Genomic DNA, 10,452 nt, shown 5'->3' with positions numbered 1-10,452 from the left:
CTCAGCCCCAGAACCGGCGGGGCCCTGCACCCTAATTGCTTCCCGAGGTCTTGTCCTATCTGCCCAGGAACCAGCGAGGTTCCGTCTCCCTCAGACCGGGCACCGACCATGGGTCCCATCCCCTCAGCCCAGGAACCCACAGGTTCTCGTTCCTTCAGTACCACATGGGCTCCCAGCCCCTTCATTCAGGCATTGACCAGAAGTCCTGTCCCCTCAGCCTGGGAACTGGCAAGGTCCTGCACCCTCAGTACTCCCGGGGGTCTCATCTCCTCAGCCTGGGCACCAACTGGGGGTCCCAACCCCTCAGCGCTGAGCACTGCAGGGCAGCCATGTCACCCTCAGCCTGGGCACCACCAGAGTCCCTCAGCATCCCCCAGTTCCCCATGGCCACGCCGCTGGCCTGGCTCTCAGGATGAGGTGCCCTTTGCGGGTGTTGGGCCTCTAGCAGCACTTTTTGGTGTATCTCCCTTAACCCTGTAGCTTTAACATGACCATGTCATGGTACACAATCACCTCAGCAAGGCCACCATTGGAGGGTGGCTTTCCCTAGCATCCCTCAGCTCCATGGAGTTCAAAGGGCAGCTGCCTCACTCCTCTGCTCTAATGTCCCCATGAAGGAGTGGCCGGCAGATCCCTGGCCTCATTGGTGAGCTTTGGGGCTGCACTGGGCTGGTGCAGGTCCTGTTCCCTCCCACCACGGGACTGCTACGTGTCAGGGGGTAAAAAAAGAGAAAAAAATTTATTGTGCAATCTGAATCTTTTGTCCCAAACTATACCCAAAACCTAGACAACATAAATAGAGGGACTGGACCAGCAGTTGAGGTTCCCTTGTGATCGGCAGGGTTGGAAGACGCTGGTTCCTCAAAGAGGGGCTATGAGCCCTTGTTTCCATCAACATATACAATGCAGTGTAGGTCTAGGCAGCACACATATAATTTCTGTTTGTGGGGCCATGCACAGCATAATCACTTTGTACACAGGGTGTGTTACACCTCAGCACTGATCACAGGCTCTGGTGTCTCCTTTGCTCTCAAGCAGGGCCTCCCTGGGGGGTGAGCACTGCAGAGCCCTGGCACCCGCCACACCAACAGGCAAGGAGGATGATGGATGCTCCCAGGACAAAGGCATTTCTCAGCCCCACAGCCTCCTTCCTTCAGTAGGACCACAGTGTGTTGGGAGACACGTCCTCAGCCCAGCTGCTGTGTGGCTCAGGAGCAGCTGTGAGCAGAGGTGCCCCATCCATAAGCCCCTTGCTTTCTCCAGCCTAAAACTGGTCTTTGGAGCTCTTCTTCTCAAAACCACTTTTGCAAGCAAGGATGTACATGAAAGACTTAAGCAAAATGTGCCACCTCGCAGGTGCTTCCTTGCATGAGCCCAGTGGTCCACAAGCTGACCACCCTCTCCTGTAGTTCACGGGGAAACAATCATAGAGTGTATCAGAGGATTCTGTGGCTTGTTCTGTCGAGGCTCACAAAGACACCACCATCACAGGAAATAAAGGAGAGTGGTGGTGCTGGCCCACACGGAGTGGGCTGCCTGCCTGGGCAGGGCAGTCTGGTCCATCGTGGCTGAAGCAAGATCAGAAGCCAAAAGGGGCTAGAGGGGTGGTCTCACAGGGAGCTGGGCCCACTGGCCAGCAGCCGTACGGCCCTAGGCCTCCAGCCCTGCTCACCCTTGGCCTCCAGCTCAGTTCAGCACAGCCACTAGCTGCAGACAGGATGGCAGCACCTCTGCAGGATAGGACTTTTGTGCTGACCAGGGAAAACAGGCTTGAGGTGGGGCAGAAGCCATGGCAAGAGAGGCTGTGCCCTGTCTGGGAATCAGGGACGAAGGGGAGGGCCATGGCTTCCCACACCCCACACTGAGGCAGCAATGGCTTCTGCCACCCTGGGGCTCCTCCCTCTCCAAAACAAAGGCCCCAAAAATGGCCAGTGGCAGCGAGAGACATGTTTGGGAGAGCCAGCCCCCACGGTGCCCCTGTCATGGCTCCCCCACTGCTACTCAAAGGACAGTAGGTCAGGATGGGGCCCCTCCACCTCCCAGCCTGGTGTATGTGGCTGCGGCTGCCCGGTGCTCCCCATCGGTTCGTGCTCCAGCCCCAGTCTCTGGGAGGGCTTCTCCATGCAGGGTGAGGTCTCGGTGTCCCTCTCACTCACTCGCCATTGGCTCTCCAGGCTGCCCTTATGGATGAGGTCAGGCACAGGGAGGGCAGCGGTGGGCTGATCCTGGCTGGGCTCAGGGGTGCCCGTCACGCTGGGGACCCCAGGGCATTCTGGAGGGGATGGGTCCCTCATCCCTGGCTGCTCTTCTGTGGGGTCAGGGTGGGCAGCAGGCGGTTCAGGGGGCTCCTCCGTGCTGCTCCTTGGGCTGGTCCCTGTCAGCTGTGGTGCGATGAGCATGTCCTGTGGGGTCTTCAGGGCGCGCGGCACCCGCTTCTTGGTGACAGGGGGCGGGGGGTCCAGCCGGGGAAAGGCATCCAGCCCCACAGCCCTGCAAGCACAGAGAAGTCACATATGGCCCCATGCTGAGGCCCCTCCAGCCTGTCCTGATGGCCCGGCCATGGGGACACTCACCCGTCCTCGCTGGCTGGCTGCCCCGTGCCCAGCATGGCCCCGGCGCTGGCGTTCACCTCCATCACTCCCACGCTGGGGAGGCCGGCCGGCTCCTTACGGCGCAGCAGGTCATTCACCTTGGCCCCCACGGCCTTGCCCAGGTTGCGGAGGTGCTGGCGGGAGGGCTGCGGCAGGGCCCCCGCCACGACAGACACGTGCTGGGGCCTGGGAGTCGGTGCCGTGCTGGCACTGGTGTTCTCAAACATGCTCTGGTCCACTGTAGGGGGAGAGGGAAGAGAGAGGGGACATGAACCAGGCTGGAGGGGTATATGTCAGCAGGGACTGCATGTCCCACAGCTGTCTGCCAGCTCCCAACCCAGCAGTATGGGAATACAGTTTGGGGGACAGGGAGGCTGCTCCTGCAGCCCTGCAGAGGCTGTGGGCAGTCTGGCCATGCCAGGGCTGCACAGGAGAGTGCATGCACTGGGAACAGCAGGGAGCAAGACAGGGTAGCAGTGAGCCCAGGGCTCCATGCTGGCACTGCCAAAACACCGAGAGCGTCTCTTACCTGACACGGAACAACTTGGGAAGCAGGTTGTGGAAAGAAAGAGAGAGAGAGGGGATTTACCAAGAGAACAGCAATGGGACAGTGGGCCTGTGCCTTCCATGCTGCCAGGCACAGTGTGCTGCTGACCCTCTGCCCAGACCTGCCGTGCTGCCTGTGGAGATGGGACTCACGTGGAGCCCTTATCAGTCAGACACCCACAGAGCAGCGGGAGGTTCTCTGGAAGCACCCACACAGGGCTCTGCACTGCCCGACCTACCAAGGCTCCCTCTCCAGCCTGGATTGGCTAACCCCTCATGCTGGCCAAGCTCCCTAGAGATGCCAGGGGCTGAGCACACTGCCCAGGCACATCCTGCTGTGCACCATACACCATGACACCATCCCTTTGTGACATTCACTGATGGCAGTGTGGGTACAATAGTGCAGTACACACACATCGGCTATTATGAGGGTAATAAGAGAGCTTTCTCCTGCCTGTTGTTTCCCTCATGGCATCAGGTCAGGAAGCCCTGTGCCCCTGCCCTGCCTGTTGTTTCCCTCATGGCATCAGGACAGGAAGCCCTGTGCCCCTGCCCAGCAAGTCTGGCAATCACCAGCCGCAGCCAGGCCAGAGTGCAGGTAGCTGGCACTGCCTGTGAGGAGAAGTCCTTCCTACATCTTCTGGTCATGGCCAGGGCAGACAGGCTGTAGAGGGCTTTGTCTGGGCACGGCCTCCTGCATGGGTAGGCAAAGGAGGTTGGGTGGTTCTGTGGCAGCAGAGGTTTTCTGGGAACCTGCTGGGGTTCTGCAGTCACACCCCACCTCTGAGCTACACTGTTTTCTGCCTCACCTTCCCAGCAGGAATGCTCAAAGCTGTGTATCTTGCTCCCTGGGAGCACCAGCTTGCCCTTCACATCACTGCCCCTGTGCCAGTGCAGCCCTGCATGAGATGCTTCTGGCAGATTGCTGGGTGAGCCTTGTGCCATGTCAGTGCTTTGGGGTCCACCAGCATCCTGTGCTCACCTCTACCCCTGAGTCCCATGGTGGGAGGGATGGCACCCTCCATGCAAGGAGAACATACTGGGATGGAGCCAGCCATCTCTCCATCCCCTGGAGACAAAGAGGAAGGGTCCCCAGCACTGCTCCACACCCCATGGTGGGGCTGGGCTCTTACAGGGACCCCCAGGTCACCACAGACCCTCTCCTCTCCAGCCTCACTGGACAGTGAGCTCCCTGCCCTCACCTCCACCATCTACCTACCTGCTTCTTGGCCTACAGCTACTTAGTATTCACCAAAGGAGCCACCCAGCAGTGGCTGGGCAGCCTCTCCTCCAGCCTGACCACCAGCACCCAGGAACACCAGGAGTCTGATGACCTCTCAGAGATCATCTGCTCCTCCTCTGGCTCCTGGTATGAGCCCCAGCCCCGCGGGAGGGACAGGCTGGCAAGCAACAGAGCCAGCATCACAGCCCGGGACATCCTCCCTGCTTCCCAGCAGCAGCTGCCTGCCCAGCACTGCTACCAGCACATGAACTGCCGTGTCCTCCCCACACTGTGGTCAGCCTAAGCACAGCTCCCAGGAAGGCTAGAGCTGCAAAGGGTACTACTGCAGGCTGAGGGCTTCGTGGGAGAAGGAGCACAGAGCAGAGGAGCAGCAGCCTTTGCACAGCACAGCCGGCCGGGCAGCTGCCGCGGGAGGGCACTGCTCCATCGCTCGTGTCAGCCGCAGAACAAACCGGTTTGGGAGCAGCCAGCCCTGCCTGCCTGCTGCTCTTGCCCACACAAAACTTCCGCCAACCTTTAAGAGAGGCTTTTCCTGACTTGTCTTTCCCCATCGGCCAAAAATCTCCCGAGACCCCGAAAGAGCTGCATATTATCTGTGGGGAGCTCTGCAGATGCCAGGAGCCCCCAGCACCCTTGAGCTTCTGGGTCAGCCCTGAGACAAGCCTGCTCTGTGCAGTGTCTGAAGGGGAAGACTGAAACTCCTCTACTCCCAGCAGTGTTTGGGACACTTTCTTACAGCACTGCAAGCAAAGGTCTCACAGGGGAGGGAGGCTGCATGGGTTGGCGAGGTCTGTGCAAGGCCAAGAGATGACAATGCCAGTGCTGGCTCCCAGTGTGGAGGGGGAGAGAAGTACAGAAAGAGAGAGCGCCAGAGAGAAGGAAGAGACAACAGAAAGCCTTGAGAAATAGAAAGATTTATTTAGCAAAAGCCAGTCGACTAATGACAACACCCAAGGGTTAAGTGCACTTACATTGACAGATCGGTTTCCCAGATAGATTGAGTCAACAGTTAGTAACACGACAGTTGTAGGAAAAGAAAGGACAAAAAATATAGCTATAAATCCCCCAACAAGGTCCATAACAAAAGTGAGAGGCCAGAGAGGCATCCTGGAGGCAGCGCTGAGTTAGGGGAGGATCATTTACACATGTACACCTGCGGTGTGGCAGGACCCTGGCAGGGCCCCCCGGCTCCGGCAGCAGCCCCTCAGCCCACTGGGCACCTACCACCTGCAAGAGACTTCTTGCCTGCTGCTGCTCCTCCCAGGCTCTCCCTTCATCCACCCTGTGCCTATGCTGAGCTGCTGCTGTCCTTGCTCCTGCACAGTCCATCTGCCCACACAGAAATCCCTTTGCAAGCTCGGCCATGCGTCCTGGCCCTGCCTGCGCCATGCCCTGTGCATGCTGCCATCCCCCACATGTGGGACAGAGCACAGGCAGGTATTGGTGGCCAGAGGATAGGAGCACCCGTGGCCCAAACAGAATCTGCTCCTCACTCTGCCTGCTCTGTGGCCACTGCTGAGGACACTGAAACGTGTTCTTCCTTCCTCCCTTCCTTTCCACTAGGACTCTTTAGCTGCTCACAGCATTCAGCCTGCTCCTTTGATGGGAGGGCGCCTAGCACAGCTCGTACTGACCCAAATCTCGCTCCTCATTCCCAAGGCGACTGGGGCAGAAGAAGCAAAGGACCTTCCTCAGCTGCTGGCCTAAGCCCTGGAGGAGAGCAAGAGATCGTGTCTGGGAGGTGTTCAGCAAGGGGTTAGTTGCAGGCAGATCTAGCAGAGACAGAGCTGGCAAAGGCAAAAGTGGCAGTGAAGCAACAAAGCAAAGCAGAAGCAGGATGGGAGAGTGGGTGGGGAGAAAGACAACTGTGCCCATCCCCATCTCATCAAGTGTTTCCACCAGGAGCAAGGGGAACATCAGGACTGTGGTTCATACCCCTTCAGCTGTGGCCTCTTAGAGGCTGCAGCAATAGGCAGCCGATAAATGTCCATGCAGAAAAGAAACAACCTCTGGATGCCCTGGAGGGGCCCACACACGGCTCTCAGCCATGGGTGTCTTGGGGTCTGGTGGGGCATCCTGAGATCTCAGATTCACTTTTCTGCAGGGTGCAAACCAGAGACATGAAGGCCTCCCCCTGCAGACACCAGCAGTTTGATCCCATCAAGGGGTGGCAAGCGTGCCCACCCCTGCATGTGGCTGATGGCAGCACTGCACCCTCCAGCCCTGGTCTGGGAGCCAACAACTGCTTGGAAACGGGAGGGTTTGTCTATAAAGCAAAGCTGGGAGTTTGTGCAGGGAAGTGCTTGAAAATGGGACTTGAGAGTGCCAGAAAGGCTTCAAAATCTGGCAGCCATGCCGAGGATCCCCAGGACTGGACAGTGAAGGGGAGGATATTGCACATGCCCATGTTGCATGCCCTGGCTCCCTGCTCTGCACCGTGCCTTCCTCTCTGCTCCACAGCCCAGGGGAGGAGTGTACAGTGCCCATACACCCTCTACCTGCCTTGGAAGTGCCACATCACCCTGCTGGGAGCTGCCTGCACCCAGCCACCCAGTGCAACCTCATCTCACCCTTTCAGCTCATTCCCAGGCTTGTCCCCACTGTCCCCTGCTGCCTTGTCTCACTTGCACACGCAGTACACCATCACCAACCCTGACCACCCTGCTAACATAGCCCTGGCCTTATCCCCACCACACTCCCTCACACAGAGTGCCAGCCCACCTACCAGTGGCTCTGCCCCTGCTCACCACTCAATGCTCCCTCAGTTCCTCTTATCCCTTGCTCACCGCCCTGTGCCTGCTCTCTCATTCCCCCAGCAAAAACTCTGCCTTGCTCTACCGCTCCCCCACCAGCAGCAATGAGTGACCCGGTGGGGAGCCCCTATCCCTCTGCCTGACCTCCAAAGGCAGCTCACAGGGGCTGAGAACCAGGGGGTAGCACGAGCAGCTGTCAGCTCCCTGCCTGCTGCGAAGCAGGAACACTCCAGCTCGACACACCAGCCCACGCAGGCTGGAGCAGAGCACATCTGGCCTACCCCTGGCATGGCTCTGCCCCCACCTCCACACACCTCCCGGCCCTATGCTGGCAGCTTCGCGCTCCCTCCTCCGTCCCCTCTCCCTCTGGACTGCCCCATCCCTGCCAGGGCCAGGGGGCTATAGGCCAGGGTTTTTCCCCAGCTCCAGTGGGTCCCGGCTGCTCCGCACCACCTCCTGCCGACCCCTACACCGCGATCTCATCCTCCAGGCTGTCACCCAGGTCCTGCCTGGGCTGGACGTGGAGCAGGCGCGGCGGTTCCTCCTGAGACCAGGAGTCCCGCTCCTCACTCTCGTCCGTGTTGGACTCGTACTCAGAGGCGATGCCCGACTCACGGAACTTGATGAGCTCCAGGCTGCCCAGCGCCGGCTCCTGGGCAGGCGGCCCCGAGCCCGGCAGGAAGCGGTAGCACTCCAGCTTCACCAGGCAGTCGTTCCTACCTATGGGGCTGCCCAGGCTGCTGGGGAAGCCCGAGCTGGGGCCCAGCGGCGGCGGCGGGTGGGTGTCCTCGGGTTGTGGGGTGGTCGGGTCACAGAGGACTGGGAGGGCGTTGGAGCGGAAGGTGATCTCCAGCAGACTGTCCTGGGAGCCCGCTGCAAGAGGAGGGCATGGCTGAGAGGCAGGCAGTGCCACCAGGGCTCGCCTGGGCATCTCCTGGCCACCACAGCTGGCTGCAGACTGGCCAGAGGAGAGTGGTCTGAGGCCACCTGGCTACAGCCTCACCATTGACACTGTTCAGAGAGGCTCATTTGGCATCACTGGCGCCAGGAGCTGCTTCCTGCTGGCCAACAAATAGGCAGTTTTGCAGGATAAAGTTATCTGTCTCCCACCCCAGCCCCTGCAGGGTGCTGATTGCCATATCTGCTGGAGAGGAAGGTCAAGGAGGGGCTCTTTGAAGGGTAAGGAGCTGGCCTAGAGCATGCAACCACTGGGGAAAGCAGACACACAGCTGATGGACACATGTGATTGCCTGTCCATACAGCCCACTCCATGCTTCCTTCCACACTGCATGCAAGCACCCTGTTGCACACACAAGCCAGGCCAGAAGGGTGCTAATGTTCCCCTACATAGAACCCCTGCAAAGGCACAAAACCCCTCAAGAGAAACACCCACATGCAAGTCCTCCACAGACCCGGCTAGCTGTGAGGGGAGAGGAAGGGGCAGGAGCACTTACTGGTGGTGTTCCCTGCCAGCTTCAGCTCCAACTCCTGCACCTGTTTGACCAGGAGTGAGATGTGCTGCAGCAAGTCCTTGTTCTGGAGCAGGAGCTGGTGGACACGGGCCTGGGCCTCCAGCCGTGCTGCCGCCTCCGCAGCCAGCTGGTCCTTCAGCAAATGAACCTGCATGACGGGAGAGAGCGAGTGGGTGAGTGCATGGGAGGCACCACTCCAGCGCTGACAGCTTTGACTCCAGCCATCCCTGCTTGTGTACCAGGGCTGGCCAGCACCACGCCAGATGGTTTTGATGAAGAAGCTGTTCCTTGTGGGTCCGCACAGATGTGGTGGGGGCAGGGTGTCAGGGCTCAGAAGCCCAGCGCATGGTGTCCAGCCTCTCTGATGGAAAAGCTCAAGGCTGCGAACCCATGAAGGAGGCGCAGCCCATGAGGAAGCCAGAGGGATGCAGAGAGAAGACAGGCTGGGGTGAGGGCAGAGCTGCTGTTCTGGGCAGGTTTCCCACAGCAGGGGCTGGAGCATCAGAGCTGCCCTGGTGCTGCTGGCGGCTCCGGCTGCCACAGGCACGACTCGCCTGGAGCAACACAGATGGCAGAGGCCCGTTGGCTTTGGGGATGTGAGTTGGCTGCTCCTTCTGGCCCTGGGAAGCAATGCCTGGACGTTAGCTTGCAGGGACTCCACAGGCAAGAAGCCTGTTGATTTCTGCATAACTACTCATATGCAAGCATCTCCATCACCAGCACTGTGTCCCAGGGAGGGGGGAATGCTACCTGGGAGCCACATTAGCTCAGCATCCCCTCCTGCAACCCCCTCACAGCTCCTACGAGCACTCCTCTCCTGTGAAGACTGAGCCAGCCAGGCCCACAGGGAACCAGGAAAACATGGATTTAATGCACAAGAGACCCAAAACCAAGACAAGAAAAAAAAAACAAACCAAGAAAAAACTCCTCAAAACAAAACCACCACCAAAAAAATGCAGTTTTACCTTGGCCTAGAAAGTGACCTTGGGGAAGAGCGGGGAGTTCTCTGATGCCTGCCAAATCTGTGAGCTGCTGCTGCATTGCAGGGCCCCAAAGGCAACACAGCTGGGGGCCACCTGTCCTCCTGGATGGCTACCAGGAGGCAGTGCTGGGTCTGCTGGCAGGCAGGTGCTGCCTGCTGTCCTGAGCTGCCCAAACTCAGCCAGCAAGGTGCAGGGCAGTGCCCTTGGCACAGCAAAGCTGAAGCACAGCAAGCTCGGGTGGGTGGCAGGAGGCCAGGCAAGGGGCTGGGACTTGCATTCATCCATGAAGACAGACCAAGGACAAAGGGGTGTAATACCTTATACTCTGAACAGGCAGCACAGAGCCCTTTTGGTTTGCCTGCAGGGCCCCAGTCAGGTGAGACACCTCACACTGCTGCTGCAGGAGCCATGGTCACCTCCTCCTCCTCCTGCCAGCAGTGGGCACAGCAGCGTGGTGTGACAGTGCTGGTGGGTGAAGCAGAGACCCTCAGCTGAGCTAGCAGAGGCGGAATCACGTTTAAGTGCTAAGAGGGTGCCAAAGCTTGGTGCTGGCAACGCCTGCCTGAAGTCATTCTTCCTTGCAGCCAGCAGCGGTCTCGTAGGTACCTGTAGCAGGTGATGCTCAGGTGATGTCAGGAGAAGACATGAGCAGAGCCCAAAAGTCATGCTTGCAGAGGCGCAGTGGCTGGTGCCATCAGGCCCCTGGGGACAAGACCCATTATGGACTCCTGGCCTTAAATCAAGGGAAGGAACTTTCACAGGTATCTGGAGATGCCTTGCAAAAGCAAGTCTCTGGTCAATAAGGGAACTAAATGGCATTTCATCCTCAGCAGTAATTAGAGGCCAAGATAATTATAGGATGGT

General features: G+C 59.0%; 2 protein-coding genes across 3 annotated transcripts in view; both read right to left on the bottom strand.

Annotated features, from left to right (window-relative positions):
* Positions 1–720: 720 nt before the first annotated feature.
* On the bottom strand, positions 721–3,623 carry C10H1orf226 (chromosome 10 C1orf226 homolog). The gene is given in 4 exon segments (XM_062003475.1): positions 721–2,490; positions 2,574–2,829; positions 3,121–3,134; positions 3,260–3,623. Coding segments are annotated over 4 exon segments (1,002 nt in total). The 5' UTR covers positions 3,499–3,623; the 3' UTR covers positions 721–1,997.
* Positions 3,624–7,514: 3,891 nt separating this feature from the next.
* NOS1AP (nitric oxide synthase 1 adaptor protein) overlaps positions 7,515–10,452 on the bottom strand; it is a 37,328-nt gene continuing 34,390 nt past the window's right edge. For both annotated transcript variants that reach the window (XM_062003473.1, XM_062003474.1), the window contains exons 9-10: positions 8,588–8,753; positions 7,515–8,006 (exon numbers count right to left, since the gene is read on the bottom strand). In XM_062003473.1, the coding sequence (XP_061859457.1) occupies positions 7,600–8,006; positions 8,588–8,753 (573 nt within the window). In that variant the 3' untranslated portion in view covers positions 7,515–7,599. The remainder of the gene's footprint in view (positions 8,007–8,587; positions 8,754–10,452) is intronic.

Source organism: Colius striatus, chromosome 10 (assembly GCF_028858725.1).
Source record: "Colius striatus isolate bColStr4 chromosome 10, bColStr4.1.hap1, whole genome shotgun sequence".
In the NCBI taxonomy this organism is placed as follows: Eukaryota; Metazoa; Chordata; class Aves; order Coliiformes; family Coliidae; genus Colius; species Colius striatus.
This window is presented reverse-complemented; position numbering and strand designations above follow the sequence as displayed.